General features: G+C 37.2%; 3 protein-coding genes across 7 annotated transcripts in view; 1 reads left to right on the plus strand and 2 right to left on the minus strand.

Annotated features, from left to right (window-relative positions):
* The window catches only part of LOC131793703 (uncharacterized), a 16,396-nt gene extending 13,540 nt beyond the window's left edge, over nucleotides 1-2,856 (minus strand). Inside the window, exon 1 of one of the 2 annotated variants that reach the window (XM_059111169.2) lies at nucleotides 2,756-2,856. The gene's annotated coding sequence lies outside the window, so the exon portion shown is untranslated. Of the gene's footprint in view, nucleotides 1-2,681 lie in introns of both variants that reach the window. The other variant, XM_059111171.2, reaches the window with a different exon arrangement.
* LOC131793706 (1-acyl-sn-glycerol-3-phosphate acyltransferase delta) lies at nucleotides 2,150-14,944 on the plus strand. 3 transcript variants are annotated; one of them, XM_066172641.1, is made up of 9 exons: nucleotides 2,150-2,169; nucleotides 6,016-6,234; nucleotides 9,509-9,678; nucleotides 10,566-10,727; nucleotides 11,308-11,461; nucleotides 12,088-12,190; nucleotides 12,413-12,491; nucleotides 13,106-13,304; nucleotides 14,346-14,944. In XM_066172641.1, exons 2-9 carry the CDS (start codon nucleotides 6,057-6,059, stop codon nucleotides 14,474-14,476), a joined length of 1,176 nt encoding a protein of 391 aa, XP_066028738.1. In that variant the 5' UTR covers nucleotides 2,150-2,169; nucleotides 6,016-6,056; the 3' UTR covers nucleotides 14,477-14,944. The 3 variants fall into 3 exon arrangements, with proteins under 3 accessions (XP_066028738.1, XP_058967158.1, XP_058967159.1); XM_059111175.2 differs by lacking the exon at nucleotides 2,150-2,169 and adding an exon at nucleotides 3,325-3,696; XM_059111176.2 differs by lacking the exon at nucleotides 2,150-2,169 and adding an exon at nucleotides 3,865-3,982.
* LOC131793704 (U3 small nucleolar RNA-associated protein 14 homolog A-like) lies at nucleotides 14,881-24,919 on the minus strand. 2 transcript variants are annotated; one of them, XM_059111173.2, is made up of 15 exons: nucleotides 24,881-24,919; nucleotides 24,688-24,772; nucleotides 22,283-22,359; nucleotides 21,519-21,583; nucleotides 21,227-21,309; nucleotides 21,065-21,127; nucleotides 20,802-20,879; nucleotides 20,632-20,709; nucleotides 19,245-19,370; nucleotides 18,911-19,005; nucleotides 18,002-18,119; nucleotides 17,704-17,781; nucleotides 17,342-17,576; nucleotides 15,744-16,561; nucleotides 14,881-15,260 (listed from the first exon to the last, which is right to left on the minus strand). In XM_059111173.2, the coding sequence occupies exons 1-15, from the start codon at nucleotides 24,901-24,903 to the stop codon at nucleotides 15,018-15,020; spliced, it is 2,265 nt and encodes a 754-aa protein (XP_058967156.2). In that variant the 5' UTR covers nucleotides 24,904-24,919; the 3' UTR covers nucleotides 14,881-15,017. The 2 variants fall into 2 exon arrangements, with proteins under 2 accessions (XP_058967156.2, XP_058967157.2); XM_059111174.2 differs by having other exon boundaries at nucleotides 22,283-22,356; nucleotides 24,881-24,918.
* Between the last annotated feature and the right edge of the window lie 28 nt (nucleotides 24,920-24,947).

Below are 24,947 nucleotides of genomic sequence, written 5' to 3' on the forward strand. Positions count from 1 at the left end.
CTTTTGTCTTAGTCGAAGGCGTTTACTCCTTATTACAGACAACCTGTTGTTACGAACAGACTTCAACGCCGGACTGTCTTTTTTAACCAGCCTTAGCTCCATTACGAAATTGATTCTCTGATAACAGTGAGAGGCTGATAAACCAGTGGCCAGTGATTGGCGCGTTAAGATTCAAGGGTCTTTAAGCGAAGTTTTGGATGAATCTCACATGATTTTAAAATGAATGAAAGGCATGCACTCAAAGTAAACCTTTAATATAGGAATATTTCGGTATCTAAAACTGTTGAATTTCCACTACAACCCTGAATATTTCACTCACATTGACCAGGCGTTACTGTGTTACCGTTCGATCAGTAGAACTTTCTATGCAACATTGTAAATGATAAGGTTGAAACACCCTTTAAATTTTTTTTAACCATTGAAGTTTGAATAGAATTCCTTCAAAAACTGATGTGATATCGGGCAACACAGGCTAAATAAGAGTTTCTTTGCCTTCAGGGCAGCCCATGCTATCTCATATCTCCTGCGCAACTAAATATAGAGTGGAAAGAAAAGTGCCCGAGTATCTTTCTGTTTCCAAGGAAATGAAGCCAATATAGAAAAATGTCTGTCTTCCCTGTCTTCGCATGAAAAGCACAAACTTACAGAGTACAAAATATCAGTGTTTCAGTCTTGATGATTATGATGAGAGCAGGTAAGTTCCTTCCGACGCCCCGAAAAAGAAACACACCCTACTGCGATTGTGAGTTTAGGACAGAGAAGGAAAAAAAACGACTAGTTTATTGAAAGAACAAAAAAACAAAAGGAAAAAAAAAAAGGAAAAAACAAAACTGAAAAACGAGCCATTATCATATATTGCTGATCAGCTTGAAAGCTGGCTTTTACAACTGTGCGTGAGGTTTCCCAAATGAAACATCGATTGTATCATTAAAGGTCAGTCCAAATTTCTGCTGATACACAAACTGTTTATTCTTTTATATCTGATGAAAATGTCAATCGAGTCAGTTGATAGCTATCACCGAAAACTCCTTATGATTAGGCTAAGAACATGAAAGTTTGACACGCAGCAGTCGCCATTGTTTTCACTAAGGACTTCGACCCGAGCACGTAGTTTTGTCTGTCTCGTTCCCAGTCGTTCGCTCGCTTGGAAACAGTAGGGCGGGCGTTAAGGTAAGACAGCGGGGCTTCTCTTTAAAAAATTCTCATTTTTTCAAGGTTTTCTGTTATTGATGTATTTATTTCCTTTTTTGCGCAAAAAATGAGGAGAAAACACAAACAATTTTCCGCTGATCGGATAATGAAATTACAGGAGTGAACTTTGGACAAGCTCAAGAAGTTCACTCACTTATCACACTCGACTTTTCGAAAGAAAGCCATGTCAGTGGAGTAAGTAAACACTTCACCTATTTCTATCTTGATGGCCATAAACTGATCTCAGCAGATTCAAATTGCAGTACCCATCCGAAGGATGATGAGGAAGAAAAGAACACTTTGTACTACGTGCAACATGCCGGAATTAAGCGCCTAGATACTGTTTCAAAGGCTCAAAATTTATAGCAAATAATCCTCTGGCAACAAAATATTACGTAAAGCATTGCAAGCCAGTTACGTATAGATTTCGTCGGCAAAGTTTTTGTTGTTGCAAAAAAGTGGACAAATTCCTGCCTTATGCAAAGGTAGTTTAGCCTGCAACAAAAATATCAGAAACGCGTTGATTTTCATTTTTGACAAGTGATTTTACAAATGCGCACCTTTGCTAAATAGTCGAGACATCCACGCGCTCAACAACATGCCTCCTGTATGTGCATCAGCATGCCACAGACAAACTTACAGCCCTTTAGAATAGAGTATTGGAACACGAATGTGCCATTGTAATTAGAAAAGATTAGTCACTGACTACCTTGACTGATCGGCCAGGTTTTCTTCGTCAAATTATAGTAGTGGAATCGCCAATTTGCGGGCCAAATAAAAGGAGCTTAACACTAAAAATATGTCTGACAAACCTCAACACTTATTCACCCCTCCCCCCTCAAAAAAAAAAATTGTTGGAACAGAAAAGAAGTACTGCACTTCAATGGCGCATCAACCAAAACATATTCTGTGGGGTGTTCACCGAAACAAAGTCACTTACACAAAGTTGCTCTGGGAAAGCTCCGTTAAGAAAGTACGGTGAGTAAAGAAATTGATAATGATAAAAAGATTCACCTTTTCTGGATATCTATTGAACTGTTACGTAAAGTTTTTCTACGTCCGCTCGACGAAGAAATGAGCAAATTTCTCTGAAATATCACTGAACGAATTGTTCAATCTTGGAACTGAAAATAGTTCGCAGGGATGAGACGGGACGAATTGATGAATTGACAGTTTCGAGGCGATGGAGATAAAACAGGACTTGAAGGAAAAATTCGTCACAAAAAAAAACAAAGGCACCCAAAACCACAACGATGCCAACAATTCAGTGTTCATTCATTTTGAAACAACGATCTGAACTGGAGCCTAGGATGTTTTATATCACTGAACTCAGTTTGATTATTCAACTCTCCTCCTACTGGCCCATTTTAGAATTGTTTACAAGGTATTTCGTCATTGTTTTGCTAAAAAATTCAGACAAAACCAACCGAGGTAGTTTTAGATAGGATGAATTATGAAATCACTATGGAGAATAAGCTCTGAAAACTTACTTTCAGCTTTGAAATCTTTGTTTCCTCATTAGCTACTCTGTGTTTTTGGTAAGTGTCACAATTTTGATACTTACATTTTTTCGGCTGGTTGAATCATAACTTTGTTTTCGTTACACCGGAAGAATAAATGTTTTCACCTCAGTGCCGTTCCTCTTGCAACTACAAAGTTCAGAGTAACCTTCGATCGTCAAGCCCTATTAATAGAACAACAAAAAAAAAGGTTTGTTTTTCGATCAGTCCATCTTGATCACGCAATCTAGATCGGACAAAGTCCAGTTAATCGATGAGGAGGCCTTTTCAACTGAGAGTAAGGGGTTGACCACATTGATTCACATGGTCACGTCGAGTTTAAGGTTTTGGGCCTAACCCACCGATTTGGTTCCTTGATTTTACAGCTTCCATGTACTTGGAACAAATAGGATTTACTAAAAGGAAGCCTTTCGAGTACAGCAGCCAAATCAGGACCTAATCGGGACGATTTCGCCAAACTTTCAGGTCAAGAATAAATCCTTGAAAATTATCAGATATAATTTTTTAATATTGTAATAGATACTCGTTACATTGACTATTAATTTCCGTCGTTTCAAGAACAGGAAATGGATCATTGTGTATATATCAGTTGCTTCATGTTTTTTCCGATCAGATGGGACAGAAAAACGGGGAATAGACAACAAAAACGATGATCAGAGCTGATTCAAATCTAATAAAACTTGTCACTGAGTTGAATAACGCACGTGATCAGCGCAAGACAGCGTGACGGCTTATTTTCTAGCATGTGATGTTGTTGGCCTAAAGTCGGAATCGAGACGGCGAAATGCATAAGGAACGAATTGGTGTCGCGGGAACTGCCAGATCTTAATTACAAACGTCTCCTTTTGGTGCATCTCTTGGGAAAATGGAGGGAAGGCATCGCATTTGATAGGTCAGCGGAAGGCGACATACTGCGTATGCCGTCATATAAGCAGGAGAAGGAAGTGGCGGTCTGTTCATTTGTTCTTAGCTTGTGTCAACCAAGGTTAGTGTGTGGTTTTTAGACACCTCTCTTCAAGTTCGTTTTGTGCAAAGGTCGTGTTTTCTTTTAACGTCAACAGTTTCAAAAACTTTTGCAATATTTACCAGCGATCGCTCGAAAAACCGTTCATCAACAATGTGTAACACGTGTTTATTCCATGCGCACATCATAGAGGCCAAAGTTTAAGTTTAAAATGAATACAGATATTTTTCTTATAAGACCCATCGGAGGAAAAAACGGCCTTGTAGTGCCTTGGGTGACTCTTAAGCTTTCTGAACCATGTTATCAGGTATTTATGTCGATAGAACGAACCCCAAATTTTTAAAATATATGTCGTCGGCGTCATTACGTACAAGGTAGTTTAAAACTGATACTTTATCCAGCTCTTTCCTGAATCGGAACTTGCCAAGAGGATTTCTATTGTAAATACAAATATATTTGGAATACATATATATTTGAACGGCTGTACCAGGAAAATTGAAGGCGTCAATATTCTTAACAACAGTTTGAAGTAAACTTTTAGGTGAAAGATTTTTGAAAAAATTGGCTTGTCTGTTGTACGAAGCTCTTTGGCCCTACGTCGGTCTTGTGACGATCAGTTGAATATTTTCTCTATGAGGTCATGGTTAATGACTATCATCCACATCTCACTTGAGGAAAATTGCCCTTTAGGTCTTATGCTTGCAAAAAGAGTAAAAATGCTAAGCAGATTAGACTCGTGATTTTCCTCTTTGTAGAAAGATTAGCCAATTTATATTAAAGTTTACTTATGTCTTTCCATGTGACGCATCCACAATTACCTGAGGGTTCCCTCCTGGGCCATCTTTAATTGACAGAGATATATTACATTGTCAAATAGATCAGAGACTTGAATTTATTTCAGGATTTATTTTAGACAGTCACCCTAGGGGATGCTCTCAGCAAAATAAAAATCTGTCTTCAGTGGTTTTTAGGTGTATTTTAAAAGTCCATTATAGGGGTGAGATGATTATATCTGCAACACCTTACAGGAAATTATGGTAGACATTATAGACATTAGCACAAACCTCTATTCCTTTGTTAAGTAATATTTTGGCTGCAAGAGAGCCCGATGATCATGTTTCCATATCTGGTACAAAAATGTTTGTTTCCAAGACAATTTTTGATATGTATGAGCACTCAATCTATGGGAGGGGACATATGGTAATTAATTATTTGGCCAAAACAATTCAAATCTCTACATGGCTGAATTATGGTAGAACAATGTTCACTTTGAGAAAGTGAGACACACTTCCTGTTTTTCCTTGCAAGTAGACACGTTTCATCGATTACATATGACTTTTGTGGTTTTTTAACCCAACCACAGTTAAAATGCTTTCCACTGGTGGTCACCTAGTGAAGGGGAAGCTGAAAAATTAGTGATGTCTTTGTGACGAGTTAAAAATATCAACACTGTGGGAAAATGAACAGAGTGACAACATTTTTAGTCTGCTAAAGAAGTTTTGATGTCTCCATGTCATCTTCAGTAGCAAATGTTTGTTGTTCAATTGGAATTCCCACTTCACAAATACTTCATGAAATCACCTAACTTTAAAAGATTTCAGTAAACCAATTCATTAACAATTTGAATGAAATACAACAGAAGCACAGAAGAGCAGTGGTAATATAAGAAATCAAAGTAAGCAAGAGAACAACAAAACAAACTATCCACAGTTATGATAACTGTCCAAAAAAATCAAGATAATCAAAAAACAATTGAAAGGAAAGGATCAATCCTGTTGTTTTAACTGTTGATTTAGAGTTGATCTCTCCAATTAGTTATTTAAGGCCTTTTATCGTAATTCAAACAATTGAGGCAGCAGTATCCAAAATCAGGAAAGATTCTGCAGAATATAAGTTAGGACATGCCTATAAATGTGAACAGCCTTGTCTGACACAAGTTGCTCACAGATGGGTGTACAAATGTGGCAAGTGATCTCAACAATGTAGCAGGCAATACAGCTAACACAACAAGTTTGCAAATCTGAAATTTATGCATGAAGGTAGAGCCTGTGGCATGGAATCTTTCACACCTAACATGTATCCAACAAGAGAGGTGGAAAAAAAACTAACGTAATATTTAGATCAGGTTTCCAATAAGTGAGAGAGTAGTGTTCTTTCATTGTGCTTCTCAAACATGGTCGTCATTTCCTCTGTTCTCATGATCTTAATGAATGATTCAACAATGTTGCTGTCAGGAGAAATTAGTTCCTGGTCACTCTTAGAGTTTGTAGGATTAAAGATCTGAGAGAGAATGAAACAATGTTCTTGTCAAGTTTTGTAAATCTTTTTTTCTTTTTTTAGGATAGAGCTGGGAAAGGAGTTTTAACTGGTTTATAAGTACGATGGCACCTAAACACAGTATAAAGAAATTTCCTCTGATATGGTTGTGGCTGGTTACTGTCTTCTTAGCTAGTGGTGTAATCATCAACTGTGTTCAGCTTCTTTTGTTACCACTGTGGCTCATAAAAAAGGATTTGTTTAGGTGGCTCAATTTGAATTTGGTCTACCTACATTGGTGCCGTAAGTATTAAGGAATATAATTTTCCATAATTTATCAGTGAAATCCCTGAGGTGTTTATTTCCAACTTGGCTGGTGAGCCTAGTGCTTGTATGATGCAAGTATTTAATTAGGGTGTGGTGTTTATCAATCAAGTGCAATTTTTTTAGATGATTTTTTACTCTCCATCATCTGAGACCTAGGGTTAGGTGGACAAAATGCCTACATTTTTTATTGCATCCAGTTCTAGCAAACTCTCATTTACCCCTTCGCAAGTGTTGTTACTTTCAATTAAACAATCACACATATGGAATCAGTAACTGTGCTTTTCTATAAGTGAAATTACCTGTTAGCTTAGCAGCAAATAAAGGCTGGGATCTTGACCCAATCCTGGGGCCTCAATTAAATGCTTGCACAGTTTTATTTCTGAATGGGAGGTTTTAATTTGCTCCATCATTGATATGAGGCTGGCATTTAACTGGGATCTAGTGTTTAGTCCAGAAATTGTACTGCATGGAACTACTTACAACAGATCAAACCTGTCATAACAGGTCCTTCAGTATTTTCAGGGATGATATGTGCTTCATTATTTAGAATGTAACATTTATCCAGAAATTCTGTTTTTTTGTGAGGTGGTTCCTTTTTAAAATCAGCCTTGACAGTGAAGGAAAAATGCTTTTTATGTCAAAATACTTTAGTTTGACAAAAATTAGCTTGTAACAGCAAACAATGAAAAAATGAGTGCATGCCCTTTTGCACCAAAGCCTTCAAATATATTTGAAGTATTACTTGCAAATATAGAGAGGAAAAAATTACAAACTTGCCATTTTCATTTTGTTGCTATAATCTACCAAACTCAGGTTTGAATTTCTCCTTTTCAAAAATTAAGATCACAAAATTATACTAACATCTTCAAAGAAAGGTGTACAGTCGAAACTGTATCAACTGGCACCATATTAAGTGGTCACCCTGTACTAAGTGGTTGATTATCAAAGTCCAGAACATTTTTACCCTTTATTAATAAAGGTAATTTTATCTCTAGTAGGTGGTTGTGGTGACCTTTCAGCTAGTGGAACCACTCAAATAAAACTAAGAAATATCTCTCAGGTAGAATTTAATTCATTTTCTCCCAAAATCAATGTTAGAGGCATTCTTGTTAATTTTATCTTGCACTTTTGCAATGATATGTAAATTGATCCTAAATTTGTATCATTTACTGGTGGTCATTTGTGAGTTGTGTTTTTGACTGTTCATTTGGTAATCTTACCTTCTGGGAATTTTTCCATCCTTGCCAACATAAACTTTGTTTGGCAATGAACCAGAGCTATATTGTTTGGAAAACACTTCTTTCATGGAATTAAACTGGATTTTTCTGGAAGGTCACAAATTGTGCTGATTAAATTAAATTATATGGTTTTTGTAAAAATACTTGGAAACTAAACTCACCAAACATTCTGTATTTGCTGTTTACTTGAAGGGCTAATTTTTTTTACTGGCTCATGAGATGTTTTTTTGATGTGGTTTTTTTTTTCGCTATAACAAACCTTTTTGTGTCGTTATTTAATTTGCATAATTTCCAGCCAGATTGTCTGGAGTGTGGGTGTAGTTATTTTATGTTGTTATTAACTCAACATCCCATCTTAATTGTTCATAGCTGGTAATAATCATCAATTTTAATTGGAAAGTGCCACCAATATTTTAGCCAGATTATAAATTTTAACTTTTTTTCTCTATAAAAACCCTGCATTTCTCAAAATAGCGACTAATAGGAAAAGTCACATATCATCGACATTTATGTAATCAGTATAACAAATTTGAATCCTCTCTCTGTTGGGCATGAAAACAGCACTACTCCTAAAAGAACAAATAGGAGTTATCATTTGATTTATAATAACTCACAATAAAATTTGTAAACAAAAAAGACAGGATCTGACAAGCTGCAGATGCCTTCCTCTGATTCTTCTCCTGTCTTTTGCACCAATGAAAGTTCAAACCAAACACTTTTCAAAGGTTGTTTCCATTTTTAGTCACAATTGAACCTCAGATATCCACATTGGATAGTCCAGAGTCAGGATAATCTAACTATGACGTTTAATGAGCCAAGAATAAAATGCATCACTCAAAAGAGATAACTTAGCAATATTATGAAGAATTAAAGCAAATCTCAAATTATCGTGCATAAACTGCTAACATTTGCCAAAAGTGTTTATAAAGTTATTAAAGCTGACCAAAACATTTTTCAGCAACTGAAAATGTTGGTGAAAATCAGTTTGTTTTGTTTTTCCTGCCATGTTAAATGCTTATTAAAACATTAAAAAAAACATTTGACAGCTTCAAAAAGTGGAATAAATTCAGTTCCAATGGGAGTTTAATCCCATGTTCTTTGATATAAAAAAAATTTGTTTCCAATCTCAAATGTGATGTATTAGTATTCATATAAAATTGGATCAGAGAAACAAGTCTGGATATTTGAAAAATCCAGATGATAGAGGTCTAGATAATCAAAGTTTGATTGTAATAAATTGCAGGCTCTTTGGTCATAAAGCATCTTTATATATAACTGTTTATCTCCCTAGGAGATATATAGGGACTTGACGAAAAAGTCCAGATAATCAAGAATATGAATATTAATGAGGGATAAAAACTGATTAAATTAAGAAAGCATCATTTAATCATGAAACAAAACATTTACAAATTGGTTTGAAAAATATATGGTCTATACCTTCACTATCCATTGTGAATATCTCTACAGGTGTGTATTAAAAAATTTAAATTAATGAAAAATGTTTTAACATCAGCCTAAAATGTTGAAGTCAGTTTGTCTCAAAGAAGAACATTGCATGTGCATTGAGAGTTCCATCATTCTTCAAAGCTGCATAATCTGGATAGTATCAGCATTGTTCTGTCTTTCCATCCAACAGTCTTTTTTAAAACTTTCCATCCAACAGTCTTTTAAAACTTTCAATGGCTTCAGAGTTTAAAAAAATTTTCTCATCTTGGCCTTCATCTTCCTCATTGCTGCTTCTTTCTTCTTTGAAATAAGATTGTCCAACAACACTCTCTAAAATTTACTCGTTGGACAACTGTGTCGAAGTTGGGTGCTCATTTTCAACACAAAGCCAGTCCTCAACATCAGGAAAAGAGAGACCTACACTGTTGACAATATTCACGACAGAATTAGAACCAAAGATAAAGTCTAGATAATTAAGAAATCTGGATCATAATTTCTTCTGTAATATGCAATTTATTCTTGCAAATAATGTAATATGTTTTTTTGTTTTTGATTTTAATTTACAGAGTTGACATTCCTTGCTGATTGTTGGTCAGGTATGAATATCAAGCTTTATGGAACAAAGGAAGACTTTGACAAACTAGGAAAAGAGAGTGCTATCTGCCTGGCAAACCATCGCAGTGATGTTGATTGGTTGATTGGATATACACTTGCTGAGAGAGTAGGAGTGCTGGCGGTAAATATCTGTCTGTAATGCGAGCGAGTGTGGAAGCTGTGGTGGCCTAATTGACACCAGGTTGAGAGGTTCAGGCTCAAGACTTGGACTGGTCATTGTTTCTTGTTCTTGGGCAAAACACTTAACTTTTAACCCTTTAACTCCCAAGATCTGCTTGTTAATTCTCCCTTCTAGTTGCTACATATTTCCTTGTAAATCAGTTATGAGAATTTAGTGTTAGATCAAGACAACAACCTCTACCTGATAAGTTGGAGTTTTCTCATTACCTGTTTGCAGGATAATGTATGGATATTATAAGGAGAATTTCCATGTTAATCACTTCTGGGAGTTGAAGGGTTAAAGTGCCTCTCTGTAACCTGGAGCATAAATGGGTGCCATTGGATGGATGATGAAATTCTGGGCTGTAGCTGCAGGAGGAATAAGTAATATCCCTAGTTGCCTCATGCTGTGGAAAGTGGAATAAACTATGGCTGGATGCCTCTTGGCTTGAGTCCAGACTTAAATGTTACTGTGAGTGGGTGTGCCCTTATTTAGATTCAATCTACCTTACAGAGTGTCATACATCATAATCACAGAAAACAGAGAAATTTCTGATTGAGTATCGAAAATGATCACTAGATTGGTTTTTCTTTTCTTCACTCTGTGATTGGTCCAGATCACAGGAAAAAAAAAAAGTCTGGGCTGTGAGTCCCATCTGTTAAACACTGGGCAATGCTACCCTCCCTGTCATCCTAAAAACAAGTAACTGAACTAAATAAAGTGATAATTGCTAATGAAACCAGTAAAAGTCCAGAAAATTGAGTTTGGTTATTTAAATCAATGCTAGGCTGTAATGATATTGATTGGAAAATTTTGCAAAATTGAGGTAATGATTTTTTTTGTCACAGACTTGTAAGTGCTACATGAAGGGCTACTTAAAGTTTCTACCAATAATGGGATTCTCATGGTGGTGCACAGAGTTTGTCTTCTTACAACGAAACTGGCAAAAGGACCAAAGATTACTCGAGAAGAGTCTAAATACACTTCAAGATTTTCCATTTCCATTTTGGGTTGGTAATTATCTTTTAGTGTGAAACATAATCTAAGTGGAGATATTGGGAGATGTTGCTTAGGTGTTGTTGTTTAATGAAAATAAAAAATTAGTTGATGAGTAACAGATGCACAATTTTCCAAGACCAAAGTGTACAAGTTGGTTTTACAGAGGTTTGGTCGATGCTTGCAATTATTCAGTTTATTTTAAGCAAATTTCTTGGAAGGTGGGGAGTATTTTAAACCTTCACACCCTAACGTCATTATGCATATTCTCCTTACTGTTCTCTAAACATTTCCTAAGGTGCTGACAAGGAGAAGTTGTTTAACAATCAAGAGCTCCTTTAGTTTGTGATCATTTCCTTTATTCTTGCACCCTTAATGTGTGATTTGATGTAATATTGTGAGGATAAATTAGATGTTTGTTGCTTATAGGGGTCAATTGGTTAAGGATTTGATTACTCAAAATGACTTTTCTAACTCTTTGCTAATGACAATAAATACTACTCATAAGTAATTAGATAAAGTGGAAACCGTACCAATTGTTTCCACAGTTCTCAAATTAATGAGAGTTAAATAGCCCTCTTTTTTTACTTTTAGATGGTCATTTTTGCAGAAGGAACAAGGCTTACAGAGGCTAAAGTACAGGCTAGTGTGGAATATGCTAGGGCAAATGGTCTGCCAGAATTAAAACACCATTTATTACCACGATCAAAAGGGTTTTCTCTTACTGTCCACTATCTTAGAGACAAAGGTACCTATGGAAAATGTTGAATTTCACTTCAGATTTCTACTTTGTTAAGAAAACTTTGATATCCAACTTTCTCTTTTTGAGGGCTATTTTTGGAAGTGTAGTCCGTCTTTGAACTTTTGGGTAAAGTGAAAGCCATACTCTTTGGTTCTAAACATACATGCAATAAAAATTACCCTTACACCCTTTTCCCCCAATGTAAACATTTCAGTTTGCTTTAGTGAGTAGTGAGTGATGATGATGGCCTTAGCATGATGGAAATTAAATGTCAACGGGGTGGTAGCAAACTGCCTGGTAACCATTCTCCCTCCTAAGGCATATGTGAGAAGGGAAAAGAGGATTTGGGCGTATTTCCCCATCAATGATATCAGGGGATATTAGTGTACAGGACTCTGGAGGTCTCTATAGGAAAGCCATGGTATGTGCCCCATCAATGATATCAGAGGAAATTAGTGTACAGGACTCTGGAGGTCTCTATAGGAAAGCCATGGTATGTGCCCCATCAATGATATCAGAGGAAATTAGGGTACAGGACACTGGAGGTCTCTATAGGAAAGCCATGGTCTGTTTGTGATTTATTTTATTTTGTTGTTGTTGCTGATGGTTTTTATGTTGTGATCTTATTTTAGTCCCTGCTGTATATGACTTCGAAGTTGCTTTTCTCAAAGGAAAGGAACCAAACTTGATTAGTATGGTAAAGGGAGAAGCTGACGAGGTGCACCTGTGGGCCAGGTAATGTTAACGTAACATTTGATAAAAATGGAGAAAGATGGGTGACCTACCATGGACGGTGAAAGAGGCACTGGCCCAACGGTTAGCGCTTGTGACTTGGATGGGAGGTAGTGTCTTGTTCTAGGGAAAGACACTACTCTCACTCTGCCTCTTAGGAGGACGAACAGGCTTGTCACCAGTAACCTAATGCCGGTCTGTACTCTCTGCTTTTGTTTAATCCAGGAGAACTCCTATTCAAGACATTCCGTGTGACGATATTGAGGAAACTTCCAAGTGGTGCAGAAAGGCCTTCCAAAAAAAGGTATTAAAATTCACACTTACATCATTTCTGCTCTTCGTTTTTTTCAGTTTTACTGTTCACCGTTTGTTTCTGAGTGACCTGTTTTCCCGCTTTTTCTCTGATTACCTATTGCCAACACAGCGGTTAAACGTCGGGCATGCGCGAGGGAATCAATCCTGGAAGGCCGTGCGCCAATTTCCCGCGCAAAATTTCAAAGGAAGACATTACAAGCAACCGCTGTCTCGCAAAATGTACGAAAGAAATTAAAACGTTCGTAGGAATTTGTTTTGAGCGTTGTCAAAAACGTCATACGTTTCTAAAACACTGCTTTCTTGCATTTGTGGTTGTTTGTTACTTCTGTCAGATAACTTGGCACTGACAGCCTGAAAGCACGCCACCTATACATTACACCGTTAGCACATGCGCAGACGTTTGACCGTTGTGTTCTTGCTACCTGGTTGCCTCCTGGTAGGTCATTTTTCCCGCCATAGTGTTGTTCTGACATTTTCCCGCGCTTTTCTTGCGGTTGTCACCGACTGGTATAGTTTATCCTCGCAGTCACCGGAAAATTGGTCTCTACTTTTCCCAGTACACTGATTTCGATGATTTACGTTTCCCTTCCCGATTTCTAATAGGACGAAGGAATGGCTTACTTCTTTGAACATGGTAAATTTCCAGCAGAAGAAATTGAATATGCTAAGAAAAACAGAAGTCTCGTCGTAACGATATTGTGGAACATACTTTTGGGTGTACCTCTTCTTTGGTATATCTTGTCTGTATTACTGTCTGGCTCCATTACCTCACTCTTAATTGCTGCCACAATTGTTCTAGTTGGTAAGTAAAAGTTTCACCGAGATTGATGTGAAATTCGTGACTAGTGAGTGTATATCGATTAACAGAATTTTTTCTGATGACGTGCTCGTACTCAAACGAAGGGAAAAAAACAACTTGAGGCGATGAAACCACGTAGTCATACACTGAAGTTACCAACTCATGCAGCCCACACCAAACAAAGAAAGCGAGGAACACTTGCGTAACAATGTAACAAAGAACGCTTAACCTTAGTTTAACAGAAAGCAAAAGAAAACATAACGCGGCTTTGGTGTAACAATGGAGCAAAATCCAAAACGCGCGCAGCTTTGGTATTTCATTGAACCAGTAAAAGAAAGTGCGCAAGCGGCTATGGCGTAACGATGGAACAAAATCCAAAGCGCGCTGGCGGCTTTGTTGCAACAGTGAAACAAAATCAAAAGCGCACCCAGCTTTGGCAGAACAATGAAGCAATAGAACAAGGAACGCGCGGTTGGCTTTTTGCAACAATGAACAAAATCAGATGTGCATGAAGCTTTGGCACAACACTGAGGTGATGAAACAGAGCACGCGCACGCGGATTTTTGCAACAATGGAACAAAATGAAAAGCGCAAGCAGCTTTGACAGCACACTAGAGCAAGAAAACCGCACGCGCGGGCGGCTTTCTGCGTCAATGAAACAAGAAATAAAAAATGTACAAAACTATGGTGCAACAATTAAACTAAATCCAAAGTGTGCGCGCAGCATGAGCGCATCAATCAAACAAAATAAAGTGCGCCATTTTATGTAATAAAGGAGAAAATTGCAAAGCACGTGCGACTTTGTTGTAACAGAGAAACAACGTGCAAACCGCGTGCATTTTGATGTAACAATGAGACAAAGTAAACAGCGCGCGCAACTCGATTTAAATGTAGCATGTTGAGGTACAAGTTGTGCCCTAGTGTCTTTTCATTTCATCAAATGGCGTTTGCCATCGTAGGAAAATAATCCCCCAAAATATAGGTGTACAGCTATCAAAGTAACAGGTGTAATTGTTTGTAATTCTTCTATAACACGTTTTTCAGGTTTTATCATGATCAAAGTACTGCTGCACTTTAGTGACTCCAAGAAAGGTAGCAGTTTTGGATTGAAGCCTTCTAATGGTACAAGAAACACTACCCCACCAAATGGTGACACGGCCAAGAAGTTAACTTAGATTATAAGGTTCAAATTGATTTACGGAGTTGAACAGCGAGATCTTTTCAAAGGAATTATTGAGAATCAGTTGTAACAACAGGTTCCTTTTACACATTTTTGATACTTAAGAGGGAAACGCATTTGATATTATTATGCATTTTGGTCTTTCCAAAAAAACAAACAAACAAACAAAAATAAAACAAAACAAGATGTTACAAAAAACAATAAAAATGTTTGGTGTTTTCAAACTTGTTAATTTCCATGCCTGTTGAGGACCTTTCCAAGATTTTTTCTGAGGGATATTTTGCCTCGATCTGGGATGAAGGAGGAATGCAGACTCAAAATAAAGTGAAACAATTATTTAGTGACGGTATTCCTTGCTTTATCATCCCCATAAAAAATCTTAATAAGTTCTTTCCCGAAAGTAGTGTTGGTAGTTAGGGGAGGTTTGACTGCAATCGATTTCAATAAATACCAGCTTGTTGCCTGTTGTTTCATTAATTAATTTATTTATTTCCGTATCTTAATATGCACGTTATCAGTCAACACAGTTCTCTTTGTCAGCTGTGCATTGCAATTCCTGAGGTTCCTTTCAACTTCTTGTTTTTCCTGTCTTCCGGATGGCTCCGCTTGATTTCTTTAGTCGCTCTCATGGGCTCTATAATCGTGCCAATGAGAGTCGACACACGTGGTTTTGTCAGTTGATTGAAAGTTGTGCTTGTGTTCCAGTGCTTACCCACAGGATTCCGCACGCTCCTTTCAAACTGTACATGGTTTCCGTAAGGATGGGGAACCGAGGAAACCTGAAAGAGAGTAAAAGGGATTTGAGATGTCACTTCCTAACTACCTATAAGAAATTCTGGAAGAAAGAAGGAGGAGGGCCCAAGACTTGCGACCCGACTAGCAGTTAACATCTCATCGAGGAGCCAAAGGGATATCAAAGCAAAGTGAAACTGCCCGAGACGCGGGAAAACGCGAGTGACCAAGTTAGTTGAGAAGATGGCGGGAGTTTTTTTTGAACCAATCAATGGGTGAACAAAGTCATGACGACGACGAATCAGAAGAAAGGAATACTCTGAAAAACTAATAAGAACTTTCGTTAAAGACAACCAAACTGCCTAAAGCGCAGGCGACAAAGTCGTGATTGGTTTTGGTCATACATCTGACCAACCTCCGATTACTTTCGACACTCCAATGAAAATCGCTCTAGGGACCAACTTAATCGCTAATTACTTCGACCCCCCCCCCCCTTCCCAATTGAAAACTTCGCTAAAATCGAGCCTTACCTGATTCCTACTGAACAACTGGCTCTTCTCTTCATTAATAATCACGTGCGCCAAATTCTTGTCCTTCCGGGGAGGGGCTGGGTCGGCTTTCTTGATAAACTTCTCCTTTTTTTTCACAGATGGTTTTATACCTGCCCCAGCCCAGCTTCCCCAACCAGGCAGACTCAGGTCTACATCTTTTGGTGTGGAAGCCTCCTCTATCTCCTTCTTTTCCTGAATAAACTCTTCTACAACATCATCATTGGCGAACGCTTGCTGAATATCGATTCGCTTCTGTTGAAGGGAATCACTCTCAATATCCTTGCCAACATTTCCTTGATCCTCGATTCTAAAAATTTTTGTCGGGTCCACACGAATTTCTTTTGATTTTGAGTTCACTGTTTCAGCACTAGCGTCGTTTCCAGCACGTTTTCCATTCGTAAAGGAATTTCTCTGACCAGTGCTGCCTGTTCTATCATCTTTCGCATCCTCAGAGATATTAACCATTTTTATCTCGTGTTGAGTTTTAGAACGACTCTTTTTCGCTTCATTAAGAATATGTTTAGAGTTTCTTTTCGACTTATCAGATTGTTTTTTCTTTTTTACGGTCACTTCGTTCCCAGTGTCTTTGGGTTTCCGCTTTTTTCTGATTTTCGCCTCTTCAAAGTGTTGTTTCTTTGTTTTCTTTGTGGATCTCTGAGTGACACTGACCGGTTGTAATTCAAACTCTTCCTCAGTCTCCCTCTCATGAACATCAAGTTGCTCTGAATCTTCCTCATCCTCATTATCTGCCTCCTGTGTTCTGATTGGCTGAAGCCGGTGGAGCTTGATAGAAGAATCTAAAAAAGGTAATTTAACATTCTTCTTAACGTATCGAGTAAACTCATCGGGCAAAAGTAATGTGCTTATACAAAATTCCCATTTTCTGAGCTATGTTAAAAGCAAAAGTTTGGACTAATTCTTCTTGATGAGTTAGCTTAAAATTTTATGTACTGTTCTTCTTCCGCGGTAATCAAACAGAACTCATTCAAAATTTTCTATGCTAAACACAGTAACACATGAATAGAGTACTTCAAAGGCTGGCCATATATTTTTCTCGCCTATAATGACACACTTCTTTGTTACCCAATCTTGAGAATTCGTGTTATATCAGGGTAGGATGAAAGGACTATTAAATGTGTTATTCTTTGTTTGCTTGACAGCGCAAGAAAGCTTTAATAAGAACTACGTCAGAGGAGTCAAAGGTTGAAAACTATTAGGAATACTCTTACTATCGCCTCATATACAACCAGTGTTCCTCAACCCTTAACACATTAGTATGCATATTCTCCGTACTACTTCCTACACATTTTCTGTAGTGCTGACAAGGAGAATTTGTTTAACAATCAGGCTATCTCTAGCTGGTAATCTTTCCTATATTCTCAAGACCTTAAAGTGTAATTCAGGGGTGATATTGTACAGAGAAATTAGATGCTTATCACTCTTAGGGGTTGAAGAGTCGAGGAGGACCATTATTGACACTCTGAAGAATTGCTGCAAACTGGCACACAAACTACTACATCAATTAGAGGTTATCTCTTTTTTTGTTTGTTTGTTTTTTTTTTTTAAATAAAAATTACCATTGTCGAGGTTGTTTGAAGTTTCTAATGAATGAAATCCTGCCCCACTTGTGTCAAGCTTCCATGGATTGTCCTCAGAAGTAACAAGATTTCCATAACTGTCTGATTCCTCTTCATTATCTTCCAAACCTGGCTCTTGCGTTGGTGCCTCCATTTCTTCATCACTTTCTGACTCTGCAGCTTTCTGTGTCAAGTTTCGGCTGATACGTAGTTGTTCTTGCAGTAATTTCTTAGCCTGATAACCAAAATAATTGAGAAAAAAACAGTTAAGAGAGGTTCACAAAGTTTGCTTGAAAATGAAGAACTGGAAAGTATGAAGATTAACCATGGAAACATTAATAAACCTGGACAAAAAAACTTACATCTGCATTCTTTCCTGCTTTAGTTATGAGGTGCTTGGCCCACTTTGAAGTATTCCGATGTTTGAGTGACATACGTTCCTAAGAACACAAGAATTGATTAGTTTTTCTTCCTTCCAGTTGCTAAACATTTGCTTGTAAATAACTTCAGAAAATTTGGTATCAGATCAGCTACCCCTGACTAATAAGTATAGCCAATCTAATTCGTAATAATTTATCAAAATTGTGCGGACACATTGCATGTCAGTACGTCACAGTGTAGGGAACTTAACAAACACTGGAACAGAAGGAAAATGATCACCTCAGCTCTTAGTTTTTCAACTTTTTCCAAAGCATCTTTATCATCTTCTGCCTGAGGATCTTCTTCAGCTCTTTTTTCAGCTGCACGTTTCTCAGCTTTCCGCTTTACCCGATGATATCTACCATTAACACAAAATATAACATTCAATTCACAAAACTGCTAACCAATGAACAATTATGGTATCCTATGCAGAGTTAGTAATACTCCTAATTGCTTCATGCTGAGGAACCAAGATAAACTCTGCCTTCTACGTCATTGCTGAGTTGGATGCTATAAACATTGATTCTTATCGAAATAGGAACTCAGCACCACATATTACACTGTTGTCATGTAAACTGTCAGCTCTGTTGATAGGGAAGTAGATAGCTCTTTGAGCAAGTAAGAGTTATAATAAATCTCTCAATAGGAAACCTACTTTTTGCTTATATACAACCAGTCTTCCTCAACCCTTAACACATTGGTATGCATATTCTCCATACTACTCCCTAAACATTTTCTGCAATGCTGACAAGGAGAATTTGTTTAACAATCAGGCTATCTCTAGCTGGTGATCATTTCCTTTATTCTCAAGACCTTAAAGTATAACTCAGTGGTGATATTGTACAGAGAAATTAGATGCTCATCACTCTTAGGGGTTGAAGGTTGAGGAGGACCATTATTGACATTCTGAAGAATTACTGCAAACTGGCACACAAACTACTACACCACTTAAAGGTTATTTCTTTTTTTTTGGTTGTTTGTTGGGTTTTGTTTTTTTTAAAATAAAAATTACTTTTTTCAATGTTGTTTTACCCAATGATATCTACCGTTAACATGAAATATAATATTCAATTCAAAAAACTGAGAAGGAAGTAAATAGCTCTTTAAGCAAATAAGAGTTATAATAAATCTCAAAAAAAAGAAACCTACTTTTTGCTTTTGATTTTCTTCATCCTACGACATTTTGCTTCATAATAAGACTGCAGTGCTCGTAGCTTCTGTAATTCATGTCTTCTCTCCTTTGCCTGAAAAAGATATAATTTAGCAGCATGTCAAGTATCACTCCAAACTACCCAAATTCGAGATGTCAGATGTTTTGCCTTAAACAGTAAGTAAAGCCTCTTTGCAACTGGGTATCTCTCATAACTCATATCTAGTTTTTCTCTGGGAAAAAATTATCTCAAGGAGAAATTCTGTCTTGGTCCCTCATGAGAGTTAAAGTGGTAAGACACCATGTTCTAGTAATTGTATCATTCTGCCTTACCTCCTCTAAATCCATGCCAAGTAATGCTTTCTCTTCTTCTTCTGTCAGCTCCTTGTTACTCCGCTCAAGAACATGACTGCTCCCCCTCAGAACTGCAGCAACTTCTTCCTCCAGGGGAGTGCGAGGCTGAATAATAATTTAGAACAAAGAACCCATAGAAAAATTAGTATTTATTACCTTGCTTAAAGGCCCATTCAAAATAGCATTCTTTAAATTTAATTTTTTTTTAATGAGTTTGATAAAGACTCAAAAATCTCACTGATTACTGTAATGATATCACGTAGCACCCTCCTTCCAATAAACATTCCCTCTCTAATAAGCACCCCCTCAAATTTTTTTTTGTAAACAAGCATTCCTATTAAGCAAGCACTCTCATTCCAATAAGCACTCCCACTCCAATAAATGCATAAAAATGAATGTAGTTATCTGAACAGAAACTAGATTAGTAATCTGAACAGAAACTAGACACAAAGCTGAGAGGGAACTTGCTATAGACTAGCATGGGGGAAGGAGCAATTACTGAGCACATGATGCCTTTGGATCTACCTTACCTTATTGGCCCTAGTGAACCTTTTTTACAATTTGACTGTCTTGACTAAAATGGGCAAAACAGAAGGCTACCAGAAATTTTGACAACAACTAGAATCTTTGTTACTTAATTTGTCGAAAAATCTCAGTCATGGTCTTTTCTGCCACAATAACCAGATATCCAATCAAGCAATACTCTATTCTAATCTAATCTTGACTATCCTTTTCTACTCTCCTTGTGGGTCAGAAATTAGGATCATCTTTGACAATAAGCCAACATGCTATATCAGAAGTTACTTGTACCCTTCTAGGGCCAAAAAGATAAAAAAATTATTCCCAGCCCCCCACTCAAAGAATGCCTTTCTAACTCTAATTAGCAAATAAGAAAAAAAATAAAGCTTGCAGTTTACTTGCATACAGCAGTGACCTGTTTAAAAGGCTCCTTGGAGCTACCTCATATTATGTCTTAATTACGCAATTAAATTGAGACAACTTTTACCCTTTGCCATCTCCTTCCAAAATGACATTACTGTTGCCACATGAGGCACAAGGGGAGCTACCCTTTGTAAAAAGGGGTGGCTGCCCTTATGCCACACCCGACAACAAAAGTGCAACAAGTAGTAACTACTGCATGGGCCCATCTTTGCCAAAGATAGTGTTGTAATTTGATAATAAAACAGGAAGATATGAAATACAATACCTAACTGTGACAAACTACACTTTAATACACATAATTGCTTAGAAGCAATCTTGGTAAATCTACTCAACTCAAAGCCCTTATGATAGTGATCTATGGTTTCAGAATAAGAATGAAAACCCCTACAGCTGAACAAAACATGACACCGCATATCATAATTACCTTGAACTTCACCGCCAATCCACTCAGTGACAGTACAGGTGGTGTGTATGGTTTCAGTGGAAACGATAAATGTTCAGCCTAATGACAAGATTCAAATAACCCTTCATTAGATTATGATTGTAGAAATTCTATGAATGGATGAAATTATGACTCAAACTTAAGTTATGTACCTCTCTATTCTTTTTCACAGTGGGCGCCCATTTTTCAATATCTTTTTTGGTTTCTCCATACGCAATTGTGCGCTGAATCTAAAAAAAAAAGAAAAGAAAATTACTGTTTAATTGTCACCTTAATTTATACATCAAAGACACACTCTGCTCTGACTGTCTGATTAGTGTGAACATATGTCTTTTTGTTCTGTTTGAAAACTGATTTCCAGATTAAGACAAACTTTTAGCTTCCACTTGATGAGAAGATTTAACATTTTACTTACTTTCTGTACTTCTGGTTTTGGCAGAGGAACATCAAGGATATTTGAATTCCTCTGCATACTGTCCTAAAGTAAAGGAGAAACAAGTGATGCATCAAACCACTGCACTAACATTCAACTACAGGAGCTGTGGGAATTCCAAAAAAATTTGAACAATTTTCTCACCAACTTTTTCTTGAGACTGCCATACTCATTTGTGTTGTTCAAGGACCCAATAAGATCATTCAGATCAACTTGTTGTGTGCCATCTTAGAAGAAAAAAAATACGTTGCATTGTATCTGTCAATGATACTCAAACAACAACGCAAACAATCACAATTAACTCTGAGTTTATGAGCACTTGTCGCCTTCTTAGAGAAAAGGAAATCACTATTTTCTTAAAACTAGTGAAAACTCTTGGTGATCAGGAAAGAGAGTGCTGGAAAAATTCTTTGTAATGGTCAATATTCATAATTACCTTGAACAGAACTGAGATGAAACTCTGACACCTGTTTATGTGGCTCTGATCGTTGTGATGCAACCCTAAGTCAGTCAAGACATATAATCACGTATATATTAGAGTGAAAGATTAGATATTTGAGGTACCTGTAGCATGCAACAAAACTGTATAATGAAATGAAACAAATTTATGGTTTAAGAACTCTGTCTGGTCAATCCCTTTGGTGTACTTCTCTACCAGAACCAGCTACCAAATCTAGAAGGCTCATTTATTAGTAAGTGAAATATCTATAAATGCACACAATCTGACTATAGGATGACTTCATTTTCAGGCCCACTCATTCCCCTCTCTTCCCAAGGTTCTATATTTACAGTAGTTTCAGATTTATGTCAGTCACGGTGACCCTTTGTTTCTTGCATCACCAAAAGGTTTACAGTGTAAGTTCAGTGCAAACTGAGAGGGTTTCTTTCCTTACTTTTATATGGGCAATGAGTAGGACAAGGAGCAACGACCCATTTTGCCAGAGGAGAACCTAAAATAGTTTACTTTTTGAAACAATTAACCCTTTGAGATCTGATTGTTAATTCTCCCCTCTAGTTCTCCCCTCTATGCATTTCCTAGTAAATAGGTTGTAAGAATTTGGTGTTAGATCAAGATACAAACTTCTTCTTGATAAGTTTGAGTATTCTCATTACCCGTTTGCCAGACAATGAATGAATATTATAGGGGGAGAAATTACATGATAATCACTTCTGAGAGTTGGAGGGTTACCCTTTATATACCTCTTTTTCCCACTGGAAGATAAGGATCTGATCTCCTTGAGGAGCTTTTCATGTTTCTTTTCATCTTCACTATCCTTCTGAGAGATGTGAAAAACAAGGTTAGGTTCCATCAGGTGTGAGTCAAAACACAGACTTAAATATCACCTCCATGACAAACAGTGATTCACAACAATTAAATTACAACTTTCTGTAGAAAAACATTAACAATTGCTGCTACAGAAACTTTCACTGGTTGTCTAGTTAACAAATAGATTCCAAGTTGCTGTGCGTCTGTTCAGTAATAGACCACAGATGACGTCAAAATGTGGCAAGAACAAAAAAGTGGCACATGAGGCGCAGCCAAGTGTGTCACTGATGTTCTTACCACATTTTGATGTCATCTGTGATCTGTTACTGAACAGACATGCGGCAACTTGGAATCTATTTGTTTTATATAAGAATTAAAATAAACGGAAAAAAGTTTTAATGATGACGTCATCTATACGTCTGTCCTCCAATAGATCATAAGTGAGAACCAATCAGAATGTGTGCATAACTGAGCTTATTATATAAAATCATGGTTCGATCACACTATAATTATTAGATTGCTCCAACCAAAAGGTAGATCACTCCACTCAAAAGTTAGATCACTCCATCAAATAAGTGACTTTGCTCCCAACATAAGTTGCTTTGCTCCACGTAGAAAACTAAGGTAAAAGTAGTAAAACTAAGGTATCTAAATTGATAGTTCATGAAATGACATACATATCTTACCTAACAATTGATTAATATTGCTCGCACATGCGCTTGAAATAAATCCAAGCTATGCAGAAAGAGCAAACAAAGCCTCATGTAAGGGACTCACAAAGAGTATTCTACTTTATTAATTGAAGATGGTGGATATCAGTTTCCTTACATCAAACAGCAAAAAAGGCCACAATGGACAATATTGGTATTTGAATGATCTTTTTCAATACAATTCAGACAATAATGTTATAATTTATTCCACAATCATTTATTTCATCATGGCTATACATCATACATCAGCAGCTCAGTGCCTAATCAGAAGGACAGAGTGAATGACAAGTACAATGTACCTGAATTGTCGCAAGACACATTATCCAGGGCGTGAAATTAACTTTTTTTTCTGATAGCCACTTGGCTCCTACATTCTTCAAAGTGATAGCCAATTCAAAAAAAGTTGGTTGCCATTTTCAAAGACAAACAAAATCTTTCTTTGCGCTGTCAGCGTTCTAGATAGACCCTCCAAAATTAAGTTAGGGAAAAGATCTTTAACGTGCTACAAAGTGGACACTAGGATGTATGATATACAACTTTCAGGCTCATCTAAATCCAAGATGGCGTCTAGTTATCGATCGAGATGCATGTGCTATGTTTTGGAAACAAACTTAACAAGGAAGTTTGCCGCGGATTTATCTTTGCAAATTTATTTAATTCACTATATCTCTTAGTAAGGTTATGATGAAACGTTGTAGTCGCCAATTTGGCGACTAACTTTCAGGATTTGGTCGCCAAAGTGAAAAATTTAGTTGCATTGGCGCCTGTATTAGGTGCAATTTCACGCCCTGTTATCACCTAATTAACCTTCCAGATCATTGGTAAGTAATACTTCACACTACAACATGGAGCGAAGTAACTTAGGTTGGTAGTGAAGTAACTTATTTGATGGAGTGATCCACTTTCATGTGGAACAATCTAACTTTTCAGTGGAGTGATCAAACTTTTGGTTGGAGCAATCTAACTGGGAGCGATCTAACTGGATACCATGGTCTTTCACTTACATGATCTCATTTAATGTAGCAATTCTTCTTACTGACTACCAAACAACTCTTTTGCTGTTGGTTTGGAGAATTTGGTATTGGATCAACTAGTAATCCTCCAATGGATATTTTCCCCATTACTTATCTAATTGATATTATAAGAGAAATTATTTCTTGGTCACTCACGGGAATTTAACGGTTTTGGTAGGTAAGATTGACATGGGCAGCAGTTCCACGGAAATCCGAAGGATCTCAAATTTCATATCCCCCATCTCGATTTCATACAAAACGTTTCGTTGGCCAGATGCCGTACTCTGGATCTCTGGATATTTCCATATTAATTTTATTAAATATTTAGATATCTACGTTCTATCGCCAATACTATTAAGCAATCTTTTTCTCTTTGACCATTCCTTGCTCTTACGCACGTGGCTGAATTCAACAACATCAGCTTGCAAGCTTACCTTTAGTCGCGCGTTCAGGCTTGACGGAATTTATACATTGGTGGGTAAAATCACTTACAAAATCTAGTTACTCGACCGTTGGAAATCGTCAAAGGGCTAAAATCTGTAGAAAATCAGTCTCATTGGTGTTTTACAGCTACCTTTGAGCAAGAATTCGAATTCACGTGCACGCAAATCCTACCTCGTCGTCGTCGCTAGCACACAGCTCGTCCGCCCCATGAATAGGCTCGTTGTTGCGTAATCGATCTTCTAACACAGGTGCGATTCTGTTCAAAATAACGTTATATCAAGAAAAATACATTAATTTCACAACTATACCAGCAAATTGCATGACACAAGCTCGTTGGTAATTTACGTTTCCACCTTATACGTACTTCAGAGCTATTTCCGCAGCCATTATGGTGGAACCCTTCCCTCGTGACTATTCCAAAGGGATTGTGG

The sequence above is a fragment of the Pocillopora verrucosa genome, chromosome 9 (assembly GCF_036669915.1).
Source record: "Pocillopora verrucosa isolate sample1 chromosome 9, ASM3666991v2, whole genome shotgun sequence".
Lineage (NCBI taxonomy): Eukaryota > Metazoa > Cnidaria > Anthozoa > Scleractinia > Pocilloporidae > Pocillopora > Pocillopora verrucosa.

Bases quoted from the DNA above. Each gene is read 5' to 3' on its own strand.
- LOC131793706 (XM_066172641.1), top strand. From the start codon at position 6,057: ATGGCACCTAAACACAGTATAAAGAAATTTCCTCTGATATGGTTGTGG. The intron at 6,235-9,508 runs GTAAGTATTAAG...TTTAATTTACAG, and splicing joins GGTCTACCTACATTGGTGCC to AGTTGACATTCCTTGCTGAT. The intron at 12,191-12,412 runs GTAATGTTAACG...TGTTTAATCCAG, and splicing joins GAGGTGCACCTGTGGGCCAG to GAGAACTCCTATTCAAGACA.
- LOC131793704 (XM_059111173.2), bottom strand. From the start codon at position 24,903: ATGGCTGCGGAAATAGCTCTGAA. The intron at 21,584-22,282 runs GTATATAAAGGG...TGACTGACTTAG, and splicing joins TCTTCCAGTGGGAAAAAGAG to GGTTGCATCACAACGATCAG. The intron at 16,562-17,341 runs GTAATTTTTATT...TACCTTTTTTAG, and splicing joins TTCAAACAACCTCGACAATG to ATTCTTCTATCAAGCTCCAC.